This window comes from Argentina silus, assembly GCF_951799395.1.
Source record: "Argentina silus genome assembly, chromosome: 10".
In the NCBI taxonomy this organism is placed as follows: domain Eukaryota; kingdom Metazoa; phylum Chordata; class Actinopteri; order Argentiniformes; family Argentinidae; genus Argentina; species Argentina silus.
In genome coordinates this window covers 12,600,752-12,626,781 of record NC_139664.1, presented here as the reverse complement: position 1 = coordinate 12,626,781, position 26,030 = coordinate 12,600,752, and the positions used below count along the sequence as shown (strand labels likewise).

Here is a 26,030-nt window from a genome sequence, read left to right as displayed (position 1 = left end):
AGTTTTCTGATCAGGAAAAACATCTATATCTAATCAAATATTCTGGTTGTGTGTGTATATAGGGCATAAAAGACAGTTTTGCACTGGGACATGAAGCTGTTTCTCAGCCGGGTGTGTGGTGACTCTGTGGGACACTGTCAGCTTCAATCTCTGGTCATGACGTCCTCGGCTTGGCTGAGTCCCACTGCGGCTAGAGGTGAGAGGTTATCTGGAGTATCCCTCTGTTCTGCTGCCATCGCACTTGACTGATGACTGGCATGAAGCGCGCTCAGGTGGAAAATCTAAACACAATTCCCTTCTCCTCAAACCAGGGCATTGTAGAACCAAAATGAGTGCTCAGAATCATTAATGATTATCTAATGAGGGAACAATGATGGGCCTGTCTAACATCACAGCTCTAACATAACAACAGAATTCAAAGTAAAATCTTGGGGATATTTATTAGTCTGCCCTACGCCTTTCATCTGCTTCCTATGGCCTCTTAGCAAGAGATCTGTTTTGATATAATAATAAATAAATACATGAAAACCGTCGTTATTATCTTCAAGTGACATCACCACTTGGAGCAACACAATCTGTTGTAGCCATTTTGTAGCTAGACTGCAGCAACTGAGTTCCCTTTGTAAATTATTAATTTCTTTCCACCATGTTTTCCATAATCATCTTACTACTGTAGGGCATTCATTTCACCATTCACTGCAGAGCGTACATCAACATTGTGGATATACTACCATCTACTGGACTGAGGTCAGGAATGCATCTTGCATATATTTTGGCCACAGTGTATCCCCCAGTCTATTGTGTAACCCAATCTATCAGAAGAGGGTGCCAAAGAGCAAACGCCATAATGTGACTTTTGGCAGCCATTCATGACTTGTTTAAATTCAGAATAGTATTATTCAATAGAATTTAGTAGCTATCAAGATAATTGGTTCTGATGAATAATACACATGGTTTGAATTAAATGCCAACTGTGACTACAGCAGAGCTCTAGTCTCACTATTGGTACTTGAAAGAGATAACACAACCAGTATACTGCAATTACAGTTACACAAAGATCACTCGTTCAGGTATTGCTTCACAAGGACACAACAGACTGAAATGATGTCCAAGATAACATCGGACATCATCATCCTAACACCTAACACCCTAATTTACATTTCTTGAAAATGACATTTTGGTAATTTGATTAATGTGATATAGATACAGGTCTGTATGCAAAGTAGATAATGAAGAGTCAACCACACACTACTGTTTCAATGCTAAAATACTGAGAGCCCATTCAGTCTAATTATGTCCATACTGATTACAGTAAGTTACACTATATCTAATAGAATGGAAATTAGAGAAATATCCTACAACAAAGACTTTCTTGCATCGGGTGTGATTTTAGAGACAAACAATGTTCTAGTGTAGGAATGCTCTTCATCAGGACCCCAACATTGGAGGGAGGGATGAAGATACAACACCTTGCAGGCTTCTGACTATCAAAAATACAATATGCCTTCACCCGACAAATAAATGATGAACAAACCTCCCATGAAACATACCCAATATTATCTCAAAAGTCCATCTCAAACCTGCATTTCCTTGATTGATTCCACGGGGGCTGAGGGTTGAGAGGACCTGTTTCTGAAGTTGGACTTCGCAGACCGGGGGCTATAAGACATGTTTAATTTCCACCACGAGGATTTAGTAAAGTGTGAATTTTCAGGATTCTGAAAGTAGGCTGATGAGCTCTGTACGTCACGTGGAATTTTTGCATTTGGTCCTCAGCACACTGGCTCGAGCTGCACTTCTCAGATAACACTTTAATCCCACCAATAATGTGTTGTTAGCTGTTTCCTTGGTAACGTCAACGTGAGTTTCTGGGAATGGTAGCTCAGGGGGTAGCCCCATGCAGTCAGCATGCCCATCCCGCCAGTACCACATGATTCGAATCCAAATGTGCAGGAGAGGAACTTCCCAAATCTACGTGATTTAGTATGGTCCATGATCCTCTATAGATGTTTTTGTCCTAGTGCAAAGTGAATTGTCTTTAATTTTAATAGATAGATAGATAGATAGATAGATAGATAGATAGATAGATAGATAGATAGATAGATAGATAGATAGATAGATAGATAGATAGATAGACAGGTACTTTATTGATCCCCGAGGGGAAATTAAGGATTACAGCAGCTCACATCACAAACAACAACAACTAAATAAAGTGGCAATAGAATAATAGAATAAAATAGACATCTGAAACATTATATACAGTAAGAACAGTCCAGTATGATTTAACATCCCCCAGCCTGACTCTGATCATCCCGATCGAGCCAGCCGGAGGAGGAGTTGTACAGTCTTATTACGGCAGGCAGAACAGTTCTCCTATAGCGCTCCTTAGTGCATGGTTGTAGTAGTCTGTTGCTAAAGGAGCTTCTCTGCTCTGTCACAGTATCATGTAGGGGATGGGAGGGATTGTCCATGATGGCCAGGAGTTTGGTCCTCATCCTCCTATTGGCCACCTCCTCCACAATGTCCAGGGTGACACCGAGGACAGAACCAGCTTTCCTAATAAGCTTGTTCAGCCTCTTGGTGTCACCTTCCTTGATGCTGATTTTCTAGTATGGCATGTAATCAATAGGCAACATGCACTTAGTTTGCAATGTTCGATAGGCTATGTGTATTTTGACACTTACAACAAAAAAACAACAACAAAAAACATTCCCGTGCGTGCTTTTGGAATTCCAGTATGTTGTACAAATCAATTACAACGCATTGTAGAAAGCATTAGGTGGCAGTGTTCGATCGTGAAAGAGACGCACGACCAAGTCAGGGCACGGGAAGGCAAATAATAGGCTAGATACATCGCTCACCATACAGCGTTACACTCCTATACGGAAACAACCATGAGTCAGACAGTTTAAAGGTACCATCTGAAATATTTACTGTTGTTTAATGGTCATTTACATTTTCCTAATGATCTTATGGGAATATAACCTATGAGGTATAGCCTACAATTGCCTCACCCAGTCATAACACAAATAAGCTTGTTAAACATGTTTGTAAACAATGTAGGTTATTTGTAAAGGTAAACAATTATGGATAAACAAATAATCAGAAATATGTTTAGAATTATTATGTTCATCTCCTGGACTGCCTTGCATATCTATGATTTTGAGAGGGGTTACATTTCTTCAGTCCTATCCCTGAGATGAATTACATTCTGCAATCATGCAGGTCTACCAGTGATGGAGTAGATTACATCGATTCCAATATACCATAGAGATATGCCTACGCATAAACTGTTTAATGTCTTACAGTAGGGATGATTCGGCTGCACAACCCAGTGAATTTTCTCATAATATAGACCTAATAAAGTAAGGTATTATTGTGACAAACTGCATCAGAATCTCAGGATTTCCACTCTCAGACCTCCCCTTTTTCAACAGACTTCCCCCTCGGCTCTGGAGCGCCGCCGATCGGTAATAAGAATTTTCATTCCAGCCAAGATGGAGGTACGTTGCTTATTGAAAAGAGAACAGATTGCGTGACTATTACAGTAGACCATTCGCATTTCAATGAAAGCTGTTATATTTCCCTCTCTGTGGAAAATTTAGAGAAAGTCGATTCTCGGGTGGATTTTTTCTTTATCGTGATTCCAGCCATGAGCTCTGGAGAGGGAATAGATGAGGCTGCTAAGGACGCGGCCGACATAGCGGCGTTTTTCAAATCCGGTAAGTCAAAGAGGGGCGATGCTCCTGTACTGCCATCGGTGGGGTATTGATACATTGTTCCTGTGTAGATAGCAAACTGATAAACAACATGCCAGCTGTAGGTGTAGGTGGGTCGATGGTGAGATGATGCGTTGGAGAGAGCTAATAATTAAAGAGCAGCAATAGTCGCGACTGTCGGTCTCATGCATTTGATTTGTAAATGATTATAGTAAATATCGTCCACTAAATGTGATTTTGAGAATTAGAGCATATGTCGTTGATGGATTAGCCATTATATAGAAATGGAATTAAAGCAATTACAATCTCCCTTGGTGATGTTATCTCAAATTAGTATCTTTGGCTATGCGTCACAGCCACAAACATTTTGCTTTGAGCTAAACCATAGAACAGAATCATATATATTGTGTGTTATTGTTTTGACTGTCAATGCAGCCCAGGTAAAGAGGCTGCATATTATCAGGGATTTTTTCTGAGATATACGCACAGAAAAACGGAGACTACGCACAACCTATACTCCTTGCTGTAGCTATGATTCTAATGATATGGAAGTAATACCAACCAAGAGTAATCACTGATAATCTCAACATAATGTATTTTTACCCAAGTAGATTAAACCACATAGAATGCTTCGACTCTGTGCATTATGAACAAATATTAGAATCTAATTATCATCAGTATGTTGTAGGTAACAACTGTGTTGAATACAGTTTTTGGAGTGTAGCATACCTACCTAGGGAAAGTTCTCAGACCATGAGACCACCTCTGATCCACTAGCAGCTGTTAATTTGCTCTCAGCTGTTTTTGTGGCACCTGGTGCCTCTTGGTCAAAAGGTCATCTGCTATCCACCATATCCATTGATCACACATATACACACACACACACACACACACACACACACACACACACACACACACACACACACACACACACACACGTTGGGATAGAATTGCACATGACCAGGTCTGTGTTATTTTGGAAAGAAAAGTGATTTAGTTCATACTGGTATGCCAGTTATCATAAGTCCTTGCAGTGTTCAGTATAATAAATAATCAGCTTAAAACACATACTGTAGGTCTACAGTAAACCTATCCTCACTGGGCTCCTCAAATTAGTCATAATATTTGTTGATATTATGTACAGTCTAGGCTGACTCTAACACGGTACAGCATGCATAAATTCCCCAATGTTCCTTCCAATAGTTTAACCACACATTTTCTCTCAGACAGTGTGGAATGTTATAATGGTTTGTCATCAATTGTCGCATTCTCTACAATTGGAATGTAGCCATTGTTTCTCCAATACTACTTTTTTTGTTCTTGTTGGAAAGTTGACAATAGCTAGATGACATAATGTTGGCCCACTGTATGAACAGCATTTGACTGTGAATTGTACCCAATGCACCCACATTTACGATACTTCTTATAGGACATTATAGTGAATGTCTTTTGTGACCTTTTGTTGCTTCCCAATTCCACACTGATATTGTAGGTGCCTAAACTGGGAGAGTGATGAGAGAGGCAAGGAAAACATGATTTCTAAGTGTGTCAAAACGGCCATTCAAAGCAATGGATATAATGTCTGGCAGTATCCTACACCCCATTCATCCTAGAGCCATGCTGGAAAAAAAAAGAGGCCATCCCACTTTCTGTAACCTCTCCAGCATGCTGCCTAATTGCTGCTGGCTTGTTGAGCGTAGAAATCTTGGCACACAGCTGCTCTTTCTTGTTGCACTGAACACATTTTTGTTTGCTCTGGGTGCACCGCGATGCCCTAGTTAGTCACTGAGCCTTGAGTAGGACTCTTGTGGCGCACTAGACAGCCCCAAGTTTCTCTATGTCATTTAAGACCAGCCTAATTTTAGTGTCAGACTGTTTGAGAGTGTCTAACTTGATGATACTTGAGTTAGTCTAAAATGTAAGATGATACTGTACTCATAACAGAATATTTAGCTTGATGAGGGAACTTGGTTATCAAAAAAATATTCTTCTGAGCTTAATTGTGCCCTCACCCAGTACACACATTTGCAGGCTAGAGTTTCCTTTGTAATCACTGCTTATGTGCATCTATTTCTCTTTCTCCTTGATTTAAACATTTTAGAGCAGATGGAGATTATTCATCGAGTCCCACATTGAGTATCACTGATTGTGTCCTGAGTCACCCTCTTGAGGTTGTCATAACTTAGTTATTCAGTCCACTTGAGAATGAGGCGCAGCAGCTCTGTAGCATGCCTAGGATTTCCATGAGCCCACATAAAGCTTTAGGACTATGTCCCAAAGAATTCAAAATATGGGACCGCAAGCTATTGAAGGAGTGTTTTTGATGTTGAGCTTTGGGAAGGTATAATGATGTCTTGGTCTGTTTAATCTGGGCATGCTTGACCGTGCAATGAACATCATTTTGTCCACTGTAAGCTGTTGTAATGCAGAGCTGATCTGTGGCTATTCATAGCTGACTGTGGCATTGCCCTCAGTGACCCAAATCAAGATGTCATTTCAGTAATTGTTACTGTGTGAATCATGAAGTTGGTTCAAAAATTCCTGCATTCTAATAGTTTATGCGTCATGGTCTATACTGCACCTGTGTAGTAACAGCACTCTGTTATTGTTATCTTGTATAGTAGTCTTGTAATTGAAAGTGCATCATAAATGAGTTAAGTGCAATGTTGTTGCATGTTGTTGTATGTTGTTGTTGTACAATGTTGTTACTTAAAGTGCCACAACACAAGTATAACCTAATCTAAGTGTTGCCTGGGGTGTACACAACTTTTGTGACACCATGTTTGCAAATGAGTGCAGCTAGGCACCCCTCATTCATAATTGCAGGGTCATAGGATACAAGTCACCCGTCATACCACCAGTGGTTTAATGAGACTTTTGGTTCCAACAAAGATCTAGTGTTTACTATGTGAAAGTGCCTTCTATTTTTGTCCTGTATCGAATGTCGTAGTCAGGGGCCATTTGCTACCACATAGCTGCTTTGCTCATTTATCATATTAGAGTTGTGTTGTTCTTACAAGAAGGACCATTACATGGCCAGTGGTGTAAATCACTATGCACTTTGTGTACATGTCTGTGACTCTCAATCACAGCATGAGGCGTGTTGAGTACTTGCATTTGATTGGTTGATAGGAAAGCTACTTATTTTTGTTATGTACCCACTCCATTGAAACATTACTTGCAGTCTAGTGGTGATATTAGGTCAAGGTAACTGTCTATATCAACTGTAATTAGATTAACTGAATTATATGTGTTATATATGGATAGACGTGCACAAGTCTTTCCCTTTTAGGAAAGAATATTAGAATAAAAAAAACATGAGATCATGTTTAATTACACAAAATTGGTAAACGACATGTCCATCAAGGTATTAGAGATGGAATGTGAGTGTCATTGACAATGAGCCATTTTGTCAATCTTGAACCCATTGGCCTGTAATGTGAGCCAAATCGTTGTGCTGTGATGCAGCATTATTATCATCCAGTATCATCATGCTTATCCAGGCAGAAAGCTCAGTCTTATGTAATGAAACTGTCTGCTGAGGAGCACACTTTAACCAACCAATAAGTCTTAGCTCTGTTAATAATGTCGTAGGGCTCAGGATGCTCCACAATCAATTCACATTATGAGAGAGAAAGAGGACACAGACAGACAACGCTGCAAATTATAGAGTAGCAGAGGCTTGGGTGGAGTGCGCCCTGCATTTGCCTCGTATTCTACAAGGTCAGAATCCTCCTGCGTCCTACAGTATGGCCATGTAATTGGCAGTTGGTTGAAATGAAGTCTAAGCACCGAGTGGCACAGCAGCATGAAACAGCCTTGGCCATGCCATCCTCATAATTGGAAGAGGAGCTTTTGACTGAGTTGTTTTGCCCAGTCTTTCTCAGTGGTTTCCCCCTCTCCTCTCTGTCTCTTGAAAAAAGCCCTACTGTATGCTCACAATGGGGACCAGATGTTGAAGTGCTGCCTGTTATGGATGTGTTTATTGGAGCTGTTTATAAAGAGGACAGCAGTGTATTTGAGAGGATCCATGGCAATGCTTCCTGACCCACAGAACTTGATTGGACCATGTGTCTCCACGGTCCAATCAAAGTAGCAGTCGGACTCTATAGACATTGTTATGCTGCCTGTGGGCTGTGTGGAAGTCATATGAATAACATGAAGTTAATATGGTTCTGGAGCAAAAAAAAACCTAAACATTTATTATAGGACAGTCAATGCCAATAAGTAGAATTCCAAAGGTCGATTGCTAGCCTAAGGGACGGCTTAATTCACTCAGAAATATAGCGAGGAATAAATCACTTCCTACCACCCATGTTGCCTGGGGGTTTGGAAGGAAGGAAGGTACTGTCGGTCATAAAGAGTGGCTGTGGGCTGAGCTGTGTGTCTCCTTGGAATCCCTCATCTGATAAGAGGGGATCTCCTATCCGTCAACATCAGCCAGCCTGCCAGCTTCCCTGCCCCCTCCCCCTCCCCTTCCCTCCCAGTCCCAACACTAAGGAGGCATCTGGAATCACAACATCTCACAACCACCCTGGCCTCCCAGGATGCTGCCTGCTTCTCAAAGACGAACTGCAGTATATCAAACAACAGCCACAGATGGGTTTTATGTTTCTAATCTTGTGTAATAACAATCCCTGTCTCTGATGGTGGGTCTTCACATTCTCAGTGTATATGTGGTACTGTGCATATGGACTGGGCGTGTGATCCTTTATTTTCATCATACATAAAGGCAAATAAAAAAAAAAAGCATACCTGTAAATAGGCTTTATGTTTTGAATATATTCACGTTGTAACTCTTTTATTATTCAAGTAAAGGTCCTGCGTTGTCTGTTCTGAGCGATTGAGCGACGTCTTTCCTTTTTTAATGAGGGAATGAGGAACAGCCTCAGTTTTTTGGAATCAAAGCGTTGCCCACAGTTGTAGTGTTGGGATGTTTAGTGTGGCTGCAGCTGTGTGCCCTGTGCTTGTCTCTAGTGAACAGCTGTGCACAGCCTGTCAAACAGGAACTCCACACAGAGCCAAACATCCTCTCTCTTTGAAGACACTAACATGTTTAGATCCTCCTTGTGTGCACTGGCAGGCCAGCATTCGCCTGGCTCGTATAAATCACGTGCGGCCTCGGCCAGGTTTGTTGGAAAAGGGAAAAGAAAAACCTTAAATCCACATAATACAATGTCATCAATCCATTCATAAATGCTTGCATGTATTTTTTTTTCAGAATGAGAAACATTACAGCATTTGCTCCACTTGAATAGTACTGTAGGTACGGCTGGTAATTTAGCTCACTCAGCATTATACACATCGTGCAGCCCCCCCCCCCCGAAGGTGAATGGGCCGGAGTGGGATACCAGTCATGATTAAAACATGACACAACCTAGTTCTCATTCCAAACAGTACTGTAGCTGTGGATCTATAGATTCTCCCTATCCTAGTTTGTGATCATATGCAAATGCCCTGTCACATGTCTTAGAGAGAGGAGTGCTGGCATTTGCGACCCATCCATTTGATATAACATTGAATCCCTACTGCAGTTTGCTGCCCATAATCCGCCGCAGCATATGCTGGTTTGTCTTGTGAGAAGCAGGCAGAGCTAAGCTGTCCCGTGCCACTGTCTGATAGAGGAGTGACCCAGAAAGAAAACAGTTCTCCACTGCCAACAGCCAACAACACTGCCACAGAAGCGTGTCAGTCAAAAAGAAGAGCTTTCCTTAACCCGCTGCAGTAATGAGTAGTGAAAAAGACAGACTATGTCTAAAGAGTCTGGTTGATGATCCAACATTTTGCCTCACAGATATGGTTTCCTCAAAAAGTACAAATACAGATCCTCACTCGGTAGCTTTAAATGATTAATTCCCTTATCAGTTGGTCTTCTGTAAGTAATTTGGTTGCATGTTAAATTCTGTGTCAGGCCCCTTAGGCCATATGTCTAATGCTGTTTAATCTCTTTGAGTATCCAGATACTGAGATCAAAGAGCTCCTCCTTGCCCTCTCATCATCTGCAGGCAGTAATCAGAGACTCGAGGTAGGAAGTTCGCAAAGCCAGACCACTGCATTGACTTTTAACTCTCTCTCGTTTTTCTAGATTGCTCTCTTCCCAAGTGTGAACCCAAACTGGATGGACCGAGCCAAACAGCAGGTACTGTATATCTGTCTTTGCTTTTTTCATTGTTGTTTTTTGTTTGGAGATTTCACTTTATAGTATAGGGTTAGTTACTCTGTAGTTCTGTTTTCATTTTTCATACATACACCTTGCATTGGATTAGGCTACCTGATAGGGGATAGATCAGTCTCTGACCAATCAAATCTTTCTATTGGAGAAAAGATTAATGCTTTTGAATGGCAAGTTACCTCTTTTAAATTGATATAGAGTATTGAGTTTTGACCCATGAAGTTCTTCATGGATAACCAGGCAATGACCCTCTTCTAGATCAAGGTGACACAGCTCTGCTTCACGGCACCTGAAGCAAGAGAACTACTTGGGATCATGGCGTATGTGTTCTTTGCGGTCAGGTCTTCCCAAAAACTTTGCAACTGGTTATCAATTGCCTGTGGTGTTTAGTCATTGCACATGCCTTTTGGTGAGGTGAGATATTCATACTGTACATGCATGTTTTTCCATTCATGTATGTCTTCTCTTAGATTGTTGTCTCACATGTTCATGCTCCATGGTTACTGTTACAGGATCAATATCAGATTAAGTGATTTCAATTGTGTTGTTTAGTCTCCAAATGTTGTGGATTTCAGTATTGAAACCTTTGGTGGCATAACAGTTATGTTAGATTACACTTTGCAGGTGTGTAGAATACACAATATATTCTGTTTCAGTTAAGGAATTTGCTGACTTAGCACCTACCAAAGATGTCCAGTTGGCCAAAGGGAAAAGGGGTTTAAGTGTGTTCACCAAGGTTGACCAAATATTTCTATCCCCTGAAAACCCCCCATGGCTATTTTCAATGCTAAGTAGGCAGAAGCATGTTTTGTTATGATTATTTTTGCTTACTTTCTGCTGCCAGGGAAAATCAACTATGTGCATTCCTTAGTGGGTTTCATGTTTCGTGTTGTTTTGTTTAGTGCTGGAAATAACCCCCCCCCCCTTCATTTTGGCATGTATCAGACCGTGGCTAATATGCTTAATCACCATATCTGTCTTCATTCAGGCAAACATCTGATCATTCCTGTTTTTTAGTGGTTTCATGATAGCAATGCATATTGCATATTTTATTGAAGGTCTTATAATGAAACATGGCCTGCTCAGGAGAGCAGTAAAACAGCCCTGACACATAAAAACGGTTGAGACTTGGACTCATGCCAGGATGAATATTAGGATCAAGCTTGGGAATTTGAATGCCTTTATCCCCTCTGTGTTTTACTATCTGCTAATCAACCCAGCAAGGAGACAGTACAGTTAGCAGGTAAAGCATCCCATACAGAATAGACTGGTTCCATAAGGGACAAGACAATAGCTTGTACGGTCATCTGTGAAAGTGTGTACTAGATTGTGTGTGAATGAATGAACTGTACACCTGACCAGAGGCCCCAGTAGAACAGGGGGCTGTCTCTCCTCTAATTGGACACTGCTGTGTATGAGGGGGAGCATGCCGGGAGCAGTTTTGCTCTGCTCGGCTCCGTGTTCCCGGGGGAGAGGGGAACACAAAAGGACCTTCCAGAGGAAGCCTTTGTGGCCACTGCCAAACCTCTGCCCATGCTGTCAGTACCCATCAGGCCTGCTGTCGTCACCGAGCCGCGCCGGGCCATGCATTAAAACATGAGGGCTCCTTTTATGTCGAAAGCAGGAGGAGATGCACACTCGCTTGCATACTCACTCACTCACTCACTCACTCCCTCACACACTCACTCACTCACTCACTCACTCAGACGTATACTGACATATTCTCTTCCTGTCCCCCCTCGCTTCCTCTTTCTTCTCCCTCTCTCCATCTTTTTCTCTCTTTCTCAACCTCTCTCCCACTCATTCTCACTCACACACTTAAATATTCATAGTTACTCTATGTTCAGACTGGTGCTGTGAAAGGCTTGTTATATTATATTGAGTGCAAGCCAGTACATCCATTTCCAGCTAGATAGCTACAGCTGACCTGGAACAATGCTTGACATGTTCATTTGGCAAAGCACCACATTCACTTAATCTACAGTAATTATATTTGGTGCATAGGCCTACTTATTACCTAAAGAGTCCACAGGTACCAAACTAATCCAGAATAAGTAGTGTGTTTTAGATAAGGCATGGGGTTGCTGTGGCTGGAGGGAGGAGGGAGGAGGGAGGAGGGAGGAGTGAGGAGCAGCCAGACACCCAGGAGCAGACACAGAGGGGGGGAGAGGAGCAGGCTGTGTATTAATAGTTGACCTGGTTCATCTTGCCTGCCTGCCAGGATGCTGCTGAACCTGGGTTTGGACTAGTGATGATCAACAGACCAACTTTCCATCACTTAGACTCGTGTCTAAATCAGTGGCAATTGACCTTGAAACCATGGAGTTGAACCATGCCGTATCTGTCAAAAGTGAGGGCTAGTTATGAATGATAATGAATGAGGATGGAGTCCAATGGAAGAGTCTTGGGAGATGCCATTCATTTTACATTCCCAATGCAATGACTGTGATTTTATTTCTGATATGTCACGATTCATTATATTATTGACATCATAATCACTGTTATTTGTCTGCTGCTTTGAAGCTGCTATTCCTTCAAAAATGTTTGGTGATGTAAACATTGTTTGTAATATGGAGGCGGGCCGTCTAAAACCCATTAACTGGATGTGGAAGGAGTAAATGATTTTGCTTTCACCGTCCGTTTTGATTTGTGGCTTGCTAGTCTGACTAGTCTAGCTGTAGTGAAATGTGGTGAAATAGGGCTCTGCTAACTCACACTGGGCCCTTCTCTAGCTGCCACATGTGCTTTTGTTCACATTCTAATTCTGTGGGTTAAACTCAGTCAGAACTCTACTGTGTGGTTTCTGCTGTTGGATCTCCCTTTGAATAATAATAACCATGTGCTGCAGGGCGAGGGTTGGTTGGCTCGGCTCAGCAGCTTGAAAAAAAAAAAGGCCGAGATCTTGCCCTGCCGCCCATGTTTTGGTCTGTTTCAAACAGAGAAGTAAGTGGTTTCTGGAGCTCATTGGCTATTCCTTTTACTCTGCTGCTTCACAGAGGCCGGGATGGGGAAGAGAAGGGAAGGCTGGGAGTGGGGGTGGGGATGGTGGTGTGGGTGTGGGTGTGAGACGGTGGCACTTCAGCTTTCATTATTGCTCATGAATGACTTCCGTGTCCCTGGCGTATGAAGACTCACAGAGGCAATTAGAAGAGTGGAGCAGGCGAGTGCTCTGCTGCTCACAGCGGCCCCTGGAAGAACTAGAGGCGGAAGAGTGGAGGAGATGTTTGCTTAGCAATTAGCATCGGTCCATGTTGTAATGAAGTAAAGAGCACTGTGAGGTGGGGAGAGGAGAGGAGAGGAGAGGGGCTGGGTGGTGGGGAGTGGGTGGGGGTCGTCATAGCCCCCTGTTGTTCCAGGACAGGGGCATAGAGAAAGGCAGAGTGAGGCCAGTCGGACCCCCTGAAGAGGCTGACATGGAGACAGCTGGACTAGGTCATGCAGTCAGGGAGGAGGGAGGGATGGAGCAGCCCTTAACTGGATCATCATGGATCACACCCACAGAGGTGGTTTTATAATGGCACAGCTTGTCGCCTTCCAGTGTAGGATATCAACATAAAGCTAATTATTTGCCCACAGTATACTCTCTAATTATGGATAAGCACTGACTACAAGGGGGTTTATGAAATTAAAAAGATGACGAGGATAAGGTTAAGCATGTTTTCACACATATTTGGCATTGTTTTTGTTTAGGCATAGTTTCTATGTATTCTAGCATTCAGAATGCTATGTGAGCTTGTGCTAAACTGGTGCTTTGCAGCCCAGGTTCTCAGCTGTGTTGTCGTAGATATATGAGGCACATGACCACCAGGCCTGCAGGCGAAGGGTGGAACTAAGTCAATTACTGTGTAACACTACGTCCCTCCCCCCACCATGCTACAGTATAGCGTAGCATGCAGCCCTGCAGAATGAGCAGTGTGCCAGCTCTAGCCCTATCAGGGATATACCAACATCCTCGCTATATATAATTATAGAATAGAATGATACATATTCCAGTACTGCACTGTACCTTTAAAAGGAGAGGTTCACACTGGACCTATGTTGGTAGACTCTCCATGGCACTGGTAGGTCAAGAAACGCTGAATAGGGTACCTATTTGGAGGTGGATCATGGACATTTAGAGGATGTTAATTATGGTTTTACCACATCAGCATTCTAATGGAAGAACATACAGTATAGGCCCAATTATTTGTCTTAACTGTGATCCATGTCACAAAAATGCAAGTTTTAAGATTGCTGTGGCTTTTTTTGGTTGTTTGGTTTTTTTTGTTTTTTTTTTTGGGGGGGGGGGGGGGGGGGGTTAGGGTTAGGGTATTAAAAAAAGATGAACAGTGTTGAAGCAATTCTTGATGTCATGCAGGTATAGGCTACTTCAAATAATTGAAATTGCAGTTGTTGAGGTTTCAAGAATATAACCTCCTGTTATGAAGTGTAGCCAAAATGATATTCAAAAAGCTTCCCTTTCTGAAATATAAGCTATTTTGTCATCAGATCAACGTTTGTGGTAGCGCATCTCATCTCACTCTTGGGGCAGCACCCTGAAAACTGCCTTAACAGAGCTGTGGCAGTACACTCTCGTTTCGGTGTTGGTGTAGTTTCAGCGTTAATGTCTTAGTATTGACATACCGCTGTCCAGGAACTTCAGCTGGATTCAAGGAACCAAGATGTGATCATACATTTATGCAAATAGGCACTCCATCTGCTCTACATAGCTCCCTGCAGTGAGCACACTCTGTACTCATTTTGTGTGTAAACAGGAGACTTGATTGTCCTCGAAGGGATTTTCTGGAATTGCTCTCAGAATAAAGATGGCAGAGACATCACTCTCTGTCCCTACTTAAGGGAATCCTTAAGGCGAGCAGCCGCGCCATTAGAGCTGTATATGGCCATAGGTCCATGACTGTGGATTAAGGTAAATGTCAATGATCATTCAAGGATCTAAGTCGGCTCAGTATTAGTCATATTCTCTTCTTCAGCAAAATAAGGAAACCCTTGCCCTGTGTGATGTCATTGAGTCATCTCTATTGGGGCCACGCCCCCTGTCCAGGCCACTGCTGTGTGTGCCTCTGCTCTCGTCCCGTGTGTTCCAGAGTAGCCACCTCTTAGCTGAGCCTGAGAATGATTTTACCCAGCCTGACGGCATCGCCCTCAGTGGCAGGCTTCCTCCTCCCTTCTCCCTGCACCTCTGAGGAGGGCCCAGGCAGGACCACAAGCCAGCACTGCCTCTTCCTAGAGAGAGCACTGATGCATGTGAGAGGTTCTAGTCCATCACACTCACATCATCATCAACCTCTGGATGGACCCCCCCCCCCCCCACCACCACCACCACCACCAGCCAATGGGCTGTCAGAGAACGATGAGTGGGGGATTGGGATTCACTGACTGTAAGGGAGATGGGGCTTGGCTGGTTCAATTACAAAGCTCTTAGCATAGGGCCTGCTGAGAGCACTGGGGAGGACACAGGGGATAGCAAGGGTGAGTCTCACTGCACCATCACATCACGGATGCCCTAGCCTGTTCCATGGAGCTTAACCCATCACAGTCCCTCTCCGCTGCTTCCTGGCTGCTAAACGAGCTGAAGGGTGAGAGAGGAGAACCATGGCCATGCAGATACTCTCTGCAGGACTCTGTAAGTATTTATACTCTCATCTCTGATGGTTGTATCACAGCTAGAGAGGGACTTCTCTTCGCCAGACGATGTCCTACTGGACATTTGGAGCAGGTTCTGCATTACATCATTCTCAAATAGCTATTTCCGTTGTTCTAACAGATTCATGATTCATCTGTTTTAATTATGCTTGCCCTTGCACTAGCGGTGTTTACATCTGAGTGCTTGATAGGGCCATAGAGCACAGCAGAATGTGATTAGCTCAGTTAACATTTGGCTATACCTATGTATTGGGTTTGGGACATGACTTCAGTCAGTCCTCCACATGCTCTTCTTGGGCTTGAGTCTTTCATCCTGACACCCTTCCGCTCTCCAAGACTGGAGGATAATTGGCCATTTCATTTCATCCTCTAGTGGCCAATTAGGTCACAGAGTTGAGGACAGTCGGTCATGTGTTGAATGATTTTCGAAACTATTTAGTTTTTTTATAAATATTTTATTTTCCAATTTAATAGAAAAGGGCAACGGTGATGGTATAATGATGAATGCTTTCAATGTATCTGATTTCTTTCACTGCTGCTATGTTATATTTTTTATCTCACAGTGCTGTAAGGATGTGGTGTGGATATTCCCCGCAGGGGGAATGGTTGCTGTAAAGTGAGTCTATGCAGAGGGCAGGACTCACCATAGCATAACAGAAAGAGCTCAGCTTTGCTGAGGAGGTAATAATTGCCTCCAACTGTGTCGCTTGGACTTGCTCCATTGCCATTCCATTAGCATCACCATTATCTTAGCTAAGCCAATGGCACCCTGCAAGCTAAGGCACAAGACCTTCATCTACATATATAATACTAAACTCTAAAGGCTTTGGAGTGAGTTATGACTTTGACCAAATCAAATATTCATAACCATAAACATCCTCATAGCCTGAATATGAGAGTAAAGCAAGTGACCGCCTGACAGATTATGCTAATCTATTTTAATGACTGTATTCCTAATTTGGAATGGTAAAATGACTGGAATGACTCAGCCGAGCAGGAGGTTCACATTGTGCTTCTTCATGCTGTCCATTAGCGAGATATTCGCTTTATTGATTATGTCCTATTTCTGCTATAAGCTTGAGCGGAAAGAAATGCACTAAGATGGATATCTCTACTGACCAAAGTGCACTGCTCTAAAGCATTTGATATTTCAAGAAGCAGTCAATATGTCTAAGTCTTCAACACAATGATGACGATAGACAAGATGGTAAAAAGATGGGGAAAAGATGATGTTCAAGTTAGGCTACATTTGATGAATCCCTTCCTCAGTTGTTCCTCTGTAAGTCTTGTGTTTTGTCAGCTCTGTGTATGCTTGGGTGTCCCTGCCAGGGCTCTCAAGTAGCATAAGGCCCCTGCCACACCAGCCCTAGTGAAGATGTGAATACTAACTACCCATTAGCATAGAGCAGCGGATGTTTTTGATAGCCTGTAAACTCCCTGTTAAAGAGAGATGAGGGGGTGTATGGGTATGTATGGGGGCTGTTAGGTGTTGGTCTACTGGATAAACTTACCGTAGAGATATTTCAAGCACTCAAGACAAAACATCTTTATAATAATTGCTGATATTGCAGGCACTGAGTTTAGTACAGTATGTTGCTGTGTTTGTTGCTGTTGCTCATACATGATTCAATGGAAGGTGACCTCTAAGCTGTGGCCTAATTTCTTTCAACCCCTGGGGGCAGTGGAACCCAAATAGAGAATTTGGGACTGGTCCCCCTCTTTCCCTCCACCGCCTGGTCTCCCCTCAAAGGGCAGTGTGTACTGACACCTACTGGGAGAGAACAGCATGCAGGAACCAGACACCGACTGTCTCACACATTAAAAACTTTTGATTTTTAATTCCTCAAATGTGGATACTTAAGGCTTCATTGCCTTTGGTGATCTGGAAGTTTCTGACAGGCAATCATAAATAAAACATTGAATATGCACATTTGCTATTTCTGCTCTTTTCCCTTTCCCCTTGTGACATTTTCCATCCTTCGTTACCTTGATCCCTGTGATGTTTTCAAACAATGCCAAGGCAAAGAAAAACTCTCCTGTCAGATTAACTGACCACATAAGACAAATCAGAATAGGCCATGTGTTTGTTGGTACCCACAATCTACAAACAAGCTCGTTGTACGGTATGCTATGTTATGGTTTCTGTTTGAAAAAGCCATATTTGCCATATTTGTTTTGGATTTCCATAGTAACATATCAGTCAAAAGTTTGTTTCCTCTCTCTTCTAGCCATGTTTCTATGTGAAGGGGTGGAGTACAAATTCAGATGTGGTTATGCACTGTGTTTGCATGGAAACCCAAGTCAAAAAGACCTACAATTACCAAAATAAGAGCAGAACATCCAAAATTAGGAGTACAAACCAACTCTCCCCCTGGCCTGCTCTGCAAAATACAAGACATCAAAAAGCTTGACCAAAATCAGGAACAATCGGAACAGAAATCAAATCGGCAATCGAAAGTGGTGGGAATATGTTGACTGTCAACCGGAGAGTCATTAGTGTATAGAGTTAACAGTGTGGCTCCAGCCCATGTCCATGGTTGTTATGGTGTAGCTAGCTCAGATATTCCATCTGATAGAGAGAGCTGTTGTATGGGCCATGTTTACATAAGAGATTTCAACTTGTTCAGAGCTACAACAACAGTGTTGGACATAGGATGTGACCCTCCATCCCAGAGTAACACATGAGACGTACTCTCTGGACTCGTCTGTGTATTCACAGCACTGGGCTCTTTGTCGGTGAGAAGTCTAGTGAAAATCTATTCAGAGACTCACTGGAGAGGGGCTCTCTTTGCACTGCCCCAGGACATCATGAGCTCATAAACACAAACGCTGCTCTATGCCCCGCTACGCGCACACACACACACACACACACACACACACACACACACACACACACACACACACACACACACACACACATACATATACACACACACACACACACACACACACCCTGTATCCCATACCCATTACATTTTGACTCTCTGCTGACCAGAGAAGGATAAACAACATCACTGATTGGATTTGTGGAAGAAAATGCATGCAAAAAAGAAGTTGCTGGTAAATAACATGATTTGGCACTAGCTCTATTGTTTGTGTGTGTGTGTGTGTGTGTGTGTGTGGTGTGTGTGTGTGTGTGTGTGTGTGTGTGTGTGTGTGTGTGTGTGTGTGTGTGTGTGTGTGTGTGTGTGTGTGTGTGTGTGTGTGTGTGTGTACACAATTGAAACCTCTCCATGGATCTTCCTCTGGGAGCTGGCTGCAACTCCACAGCTTGTAAACAGGAACTTGCAGGGTTTTAACAGACTTTCAGCCCTGCAGGTGTTTGGACATACTCTCCGGCTCTCCATATTTCCTCTACTTAATTTTCACCAGCATTGGTTTATTTGTGTTATTCAAAGAGGCAGAAATGAGAGAGGTTGACTCCATTTTGCCCGATACACTTTGTTTGACATTTGTCAACTGATTCCTATTCACAAAAAGAGACATTTTAACCAAAGTTATCTGGTGGTTTTGAGACCCCTTTTGGTGGACTCCAAATGCATTATTTGAATTTTGTTGTTGACCTCCAGCATGCAGGAAACCCTAATAGCTCTGTTCAGCTGTTCCTCTGGCATGCTATCTTAGGTCATCAGCTTAGCTCGTTGATAAGAGGTTTGAATGTTGTCTTGTATGTGTGGTCTGTGAATGGTTTGACAGGTATGGTAATAGGTCAGGTCTGTTCTATATTATTTTACGGAGCCTGACATGACTATACCCAGAGGGGAGACCAGACCTTAGCCTGCTGTAAACATTGGCTGAGACAGGGTTATCTGTAGGGACCTATTACCTGCTGTCATATATCTGCTATCCCCCCCTGTAATAATACCAACAGAGCTTCCATATCCCCTCAGGTAATGGACTGGGTGAGGGGGGGAAATGCTCGGTGTCACAGAATTCAATTTAGGCATATGGAAAATATGACTGTCAAGTGTTCGATTCTGATGAGCAGTGGGGTGCTGTGGCTCTCTTTGATCACACACCAGAATATCCTTTGATGGCTTCAGCTGTCTTATTGTTACATGCTAAGCCCTCGGATCCCACGTAACCTTTTTTTTGACTCTTTGTTATGCGAAGGCAATATTTAGCAGATGCAGACTGGCATTTTTATAGTCGGGAATGTTTTTAGGCAAATAGTGTTTTAGCAAAGCATCTCAGTCAGTGTCATCGTGCTCCTAACAACATTAGAATATCTCTCGTCTGCACATCTCCTCCTGAATGAGCTCATCTGTGTTGTCCTGGGTGAGTAATGCTATCTCTCTCCATGCTCCCACCCCCTCTTCTCTTGCCAGTGATTGGAGAGCTCTAGAGATCTTGCCCTTTCTGATTGGATAACAACCGCAGGAAAAAAAAAGGCTTCTAGCTAAACCCAGGTCAGATTAATGCATACACTCCTGGGACAGCAACAAGGACTATCACTGCTCCTATAGGCTGGCTGAACCCGAGGGCAGTGTTTTATCCATGCTGCTCATGTGACACAGAAGCAGCAGACAGCCGCTCACTGGAAGACCAATCCACAAAAACGGTGTCTCTCTGCATTCATTCGCCTCCAGACCCACCCACATACTAAACCTTTTATTTTTTATTACAGAACGGGTGATATACTGTACAGTAGGTTCAAGGAATCCTAAGATTTTTCACAGCTACAGCTGTACAGATACATTATTTGGTTGTTGCTTGTTGTAGCTTATTATTTGATAAGGAAGGTATACCATGGCAATGCTTTTGATGCGTGCAATTCACAGAGCGCGATGCATTGTGTTCGAGAGCGATACGATTCTCCCCTCTTTCTAATGCTCTGTGAAGCAGGTGAGAGGAAGAGGAGGACTGTGTGGGGGTAGGGAGATGGAAGATGAAATTAGAGTCTTGGTGTACAGTGTAAGGACATGTCTGTCTCTGGTGGGAACTCCAGCAAGCAGCACATGAAAACACACACACACACACACACACACACACACACACACACACACACACACACACACATCCTGTAGCAGCTCACTTCAGGGGTAACATCACACTATATCACCTTATTACAATAGCCTTATCAAAATAGCTGGAGCCTTAGGCATGTTACAAGCATGATGACGCCTCTACTGTAGCTGAGCAGGTGCACAATACAAGGGACTGCAAATGAAAGTAGCTCATTAGCTAGCTGTCACTGGGCTATGCTGAACTAACTCTAGGTCTAGGTCTTCCCTCTCTAGAACACAACAGAAATGCTGCAGTATTTTAACAGTCAGCTTTGGATGGCCCTGGTTGTTGAATGTTGAATGTGGTGAGCATGGGCTGGGTCTATGTGTACAGTTGTCTGGAAGGACCTGGTGTTCGCTCTCTGTGACATCGACCAGCAACCTTCCCATCTGTCTCTGCCCTGACAACTGCTCCTTCCAGCAAGGCAGCTGACATGGCCTCAGCACAGCCTCACACAGCACGAGATTAACCACCTTAACGTAGGCGGATACAGCCTGAGATGAACCATCATAAGACAAGCTCACACAACATGAGATGAACCATCATAACAGTCTCACAACATGAAAATAAACCACCAAAACACAGGCTCACACAATCCATGCTGCAGACACAAACACAGACTCACAAAGACAAGACAAGGCAATAGGACAACAGGTCTGATATTTGATATTACTAGTACAGGTAATACTACTACAACACATTTTCAGAACATGTATTTTTTCTACATACAATGACTCTTAGAAAACACACAGTTGAGAGAGTCTTTGTTGTGTGTTTGTTCCAGTGCTAATGAATTAAGACTGCACCAATTGAAGGGTAGAAAGGCATATTCAGCATTGACCAATGGAGCCAGTGTTCCTTGTCCCTTACAGAACCATTGCAGTATTCCTGAACCCCGAAAATGCTCCTTTCTCTCCCTTCTGCTTGGTTGTCAAGTTTTATTTAATTCAGATTGGTTTATTGAGTTGGTTTTGTTTCTGCCTCACAATTGGAGCTAGATTTCATAGAATCTTATAATGAATAGGCTCTCAGAGTTCGGGGCTTGTTCATTGTAACGTTGTTCTTCAGCTGCTGCCCAGACTGCACTATGGTGGCCTTACACTCTCTGCTCACTCTCTTAATACCACTCTTCCTTTCTCTCTTTCTCCTCTCTCCTGGCTCTGTTTTGCCTCGTGTTTTCCTCAGCTCCTGTTCTCTCCCTGACAGTGCCCTCAGACAAACAGATAGAGTGTGAGAGATCCACGTGAGTTAAGGTTTGGGTAATGAGAGAGTGAGGAACACTGGAGCGCTTTAGGGGAAAGGCCAGTCTAAATCGCCCTGTGCAATAATAGGGGTTATAATTAAATACCAGGGCTTTTACCCCAGGTCACCTGCCCAGGGTGGCATGAGAGTCTCTGTGGATACAGCAGAGGTGGTGGAGGGTTGGGTTGGTATGGGTAGGGGGCAGGGTTAAGGATAGGAGGGCACAGCTGCTATGGCCGTATCAACTGTGCAGCCTCACGCCCCCCGTCGCCACTCAACCCATCCTTGTCATGCCACCTCACAGTGGGGCTACTACTGCCAGCATCTACCCCCCCACCACCCCCCACCTCCTTCTCTCTCTCTCTCTCTCTCTCTCTCTCTCTCTCTCTCTCTCTGACAGACAGCTGACTCCCCCTCTTCCTGAGGACTGATAAGCCTCCCTTGGTCATTAATTCCTGATGGCTCAGTCAGATATGTGACCACCCTGGACGGACCTCAGTCAGAAGCCTGCTTACATGCCCCTGACGGCTGGAGTTTCCAGTGGGCCAACTCGATTGTTAGTTTTAGTGTCATCTGAAGTTGGTAGGGATATCTGATCATGGCTGGACTCACAGTGCTCTTTCGCTTTCTCTACATGGGGTTTCTGAGGGACAGACAGGGGCGTCTGACAGAGACGGACAAATGTGACACTGAAAAGAATGGTAGGTCAGACTCATTCTGTGCTCTCTCATTCAGCTCTACTATATCAACCTTGTCTTAACCATGTCTGCATTTTTCAGCAGGCGGATGTGTTATTATCGTAAGGGCCTCCAAATCCCTTGCCTTTTTGATCCATGCTAAGTAAACCACTCTCAACTTATAATGTTATCCCAATTAGGAGAAACAAATGGTAATACCCCCTTGACTTTCCATTGAAAAGCTCTAAACCCAACATAATCTGTCGCTCTGAATGAGCTTTTTGTTTTTGTAAGAATACCTATCATATTATTGGTTTATGAATGAGTTCTTAGTTTTAGTCATGATTCACAGAGAGAAACATACACTAGTAAGGTCATCCCCTTTGTATGAGATGTAACAGTAATGTAAAGAGTCCTCGGTGGTACGGTGTAAGTGACTGCATTTGCTAGTGAATGGCCAGGGGTCCAGGAATTAGGGAGAGGATTAAAAGCAATCATCAACAAAGCCTATTCCACCACAAATCCGAGTACGACAACTGTTTGCCCGGCTTACTTGTTCCGTGGAGTAGTGAAGCAGCGAGTACTACTTAATGCAAGGCAACACTCGTCATCAGTAAATCTTATTTGGGGTCCAACGGGGGACACAGAGAAAAGCTGAAGTTGGTGAAGTCAAAGGACCTGGCATTGCCTTCTTAAGCTCTCCAGGAGGGAGGTTGTTCCATGTATTCCTGCTGTTCACTCTGCCTATAGCCTACCCGTAGGCAGGCACGGTTGCCGAACAGGGAATTTGCTGGTTCCCTTTGGTAGAGTCATTTGGATAGGTAAACCCTGGAGTATTGTTGGTTACGATGGCAGTGTTGGATAACCACAGTTGGCAATTTGCACAGGCAGGGAAGACTCTGATCCAGCTCTCAGGTACAGTACAGTGGTCATCTACAGTTTACTTTCTGTTCTGTGAGTTCTGTGTCTGTTGCATGATTTGAAAAGTTAGCATTATAGTTTTGGATTTCATAATGCTACCAATGAAGGTGAAAGGTTGCCAAAAGATGGAAGAGAAGGAAGGCATCTGCACAAATGATGTTCTTAGTTGTATTAACTCAAATTCAATGATAAATGATTACATTGATTCATTTTCAAGACATGGAAGACTGTATTTGTATGTATGGTTTCTGTTTGTTGGTGATTGTTTACCTGTTATGGTGCGTTACTCTCTTTTGCTCTTCTGTTTCACTTTGAAGGAGGTGCTATCATCTCTCTAATAAGAGGGGCAGCAGGGGAGTGACCTTGACTTATGAAGCTCTGTGGCTCCAGTCCCCCTAATCCACCACAGCATATGCTCCACATTATGTGTATGCACTGTATTAGTGACACTGCATAGGTTATGCTATATGAAAACCAAGATTTAGACCATGTTCATCAAAGCTCATGTAGACTGTCTAAGCATGCTCCAGCCTAACTCTCTTTGAAGGAAATAGTGTGCATAAAAAGGAGGACCTTTCCTTTCAAAAACCTCATCTTGGTTTATTGTGGGGCCTTGTGACTGCAGTGGTAATAAATGCAGATGAGCTTTTGGTGGCTCCACAGAGGGGACCTGAGGAAATGAAGGCCATTCGTCATGATGATGGCAGAGTGGAATGAGATCTTGGTCTGCTGTGAATTTCAGCCGTCTGAACCTGTCACTTCCAGAGGCTTATCTCAGCCCAACTACCCCCCAGGCCTGTCTCAGCAGAGCTCTCCTCCAAGGGGGGCTGTTCTCAGGTGGGGAGGGAGAGAGGGGGCTGTGGGGTAGAGAGAGTTGTGTTTTGCTTTTTGCACACCAACTTTGGATGGAAAAAAAAAGCAATTGTGGTTTGTGAACAAGACTCATAAAAGAGAAATAGATGGATGGATCAAATGGTGAAAACAGAGAGGGTTGCCAATGGAGAGGCCAACGGGAGTGCTAACAATGCTCACAGTCAACAGGGCAGAGAGGGAGAGGGTGCAGTAAAATATATGAGGTGATGACGCTATTCAAAGTCGCTGATGTGTAAGAGGAATGGCTTGGCAGATGGTCTCACTGGCACCTTTAAAGGCAGAGGAAAAACTGAAAATTGTACCTTTACACAAAACATAAATTTCACTAGTTCATAGGTGTTTCGTGGGTGTTATATGGAAAACCAGATTAACACTGATTGTAATGTGTTTTATGTAGCGAAGCCCTGTTGTGAGGACACAGCTGTGGATAGCTCAGAGTATAGTACAACACATAACAGAAGCAGTCTAGCTACTGTATTTAATAAAAAGGTGCTGTAATGACCGAGGTTGTGGAACTGTTGAACTGAGGTGTAGCACAATGATCTCTCCTAAGTGTTGGGCCGCTGCCAACTGTGAAGGTCATAGAGCTGTAAGATTGTTTGTGGTCTCACCTCCCCTTGTACCAATGGAATATGAGACACCTGTTATTGTAGAGTAGGTTGTCACGCTGGAGAGATGCCAACAGCAGCACATCATCTGCCATTTATATACGACAAAGAGTAGTCCAATGGTATTCAGCTGTGAGAAAAGCACATTATAGGCACCTGAGTTTAAGAAAGATAGTTTGGTTATATGACCGATTTGTTGTCAGTGGATTTCTTTTCATAACTAGCCACTCTCATATTATGTGTGGGATCAATATCAATCAGCAATATCAGAGCAGTTTTGATACTGTAACTTTTGAGAGCTGTGTCCTGCTTTTTGACTTGTGCTTATTTAGGTGCTCAAAAAGCTGAGAAAGTGGCACACCATTACCTCAGAGAGAATTCTATTCTTAGACCCCCAAAAAAGGGTGTCAGTGCTATGCAGGCCAAAGCACACGCACATGCACGCACACACACACACACACACACACACAGCCAAAGTTTCCATCCAAACCAGATTAGAGCTGAGGACTCTGCTGGAGCTGCAGGATGAGGAGAAACACCCACACTTCCTTGTATTTGTGCTGCTCCCAGCCAAGCCAAGCGCAGCGTGAAGAATGGCTCCCATAGCAATCCCACTTTCTTCACACAAGCCTACATCCTGGACCTTTGGCCAGGAAAGCTTTGCTTCATGAGAAATCATCCCCACTGTGAAAGAAACATGCATTACAATAATGAGGAAGTGGTGGATGCAGAATCGGGTGTTTACTGTAGCATGAGGGCTGGAGACACAGTAGGTCTGCTGTAGCTGCTCAATTTGAATTCCGATTCTGTTTTCCCCCATCCTAAAGCCTGATATGAACTCCCTCCTTGTCCTGTGCTTGGCTATTTGCAGCACTATGAACATGACTGAGGATTTCAAGTCCTCAGAGAGGGTAAGTGAAGCAGCTGGTCTTGTTGTGGCCTTTGTAAGTGCTATTAGGCTGAAGAGGGGATTGGCATACTTTGCTGTGTGTGGTGAGAGGTTACTGTGAGGCCAGAGGCTTTAGAGGGAACTTCGGGTACCGCATGCATTCTCGGCAGTCAGTAGACGAAGCACAGCGCAACTGGGAACATAAGTAACTAATGTGTACTTTGGTCCACTGTTAAAACATCCTATCTAGATTTACTTTTGAATGTATCCCTGTTT

General features: G+C 43.4%; 2 protein-coding genes across 5 annotated transcripts in view; one reads left to right on the top strand and one right to left on the bottom strand.

Moving 5' to 3' along the window:
- dnah5 (dynein, axonemal, heavy chain 5) overlaps window positions 1–1,670 on the bottom strand; it is a gene marked incomplete at its 5' end in the record, with an annotated part of 54,455 nt that extends 52,785 nt beyond the window's left edge. For all 4 annotated transcript variants that reach the window (XM_083679749.1, XM_083679751.1, XM_083679750.1 and 1 more), the window contains one exon: window positions 1,581–1,670. In XM_083679749.1, the coding sequence (XP_083535875.1) occupies window positions 1,581–1,670 (90 nt within the window). The remainder of the gene's footprint in view (window positions 1–1,580) is intronic.
- A 1,982-nt stretch (window positions 1,671–3,652) lies between these two features.
- The window catches only part of triob (trio Rho guanine nucleotide exchange factor b), a gene marked incomplete at both ends in the record, with an annotated part of 78,456 nt that continues 56,078 nt past the window's right edge, over window positions 3,653–26,030 (top strand). Inside the window, one exon of the mRNA XM_083678417.1 lies at window positions 3,653–3,722. Coding sequence (XP_083534543.1) covers window positions 3,653–3,722 — 70 coding nt within the window. The remainder of the gene's footprint in view (window positions 3,723–26,030) is intronic.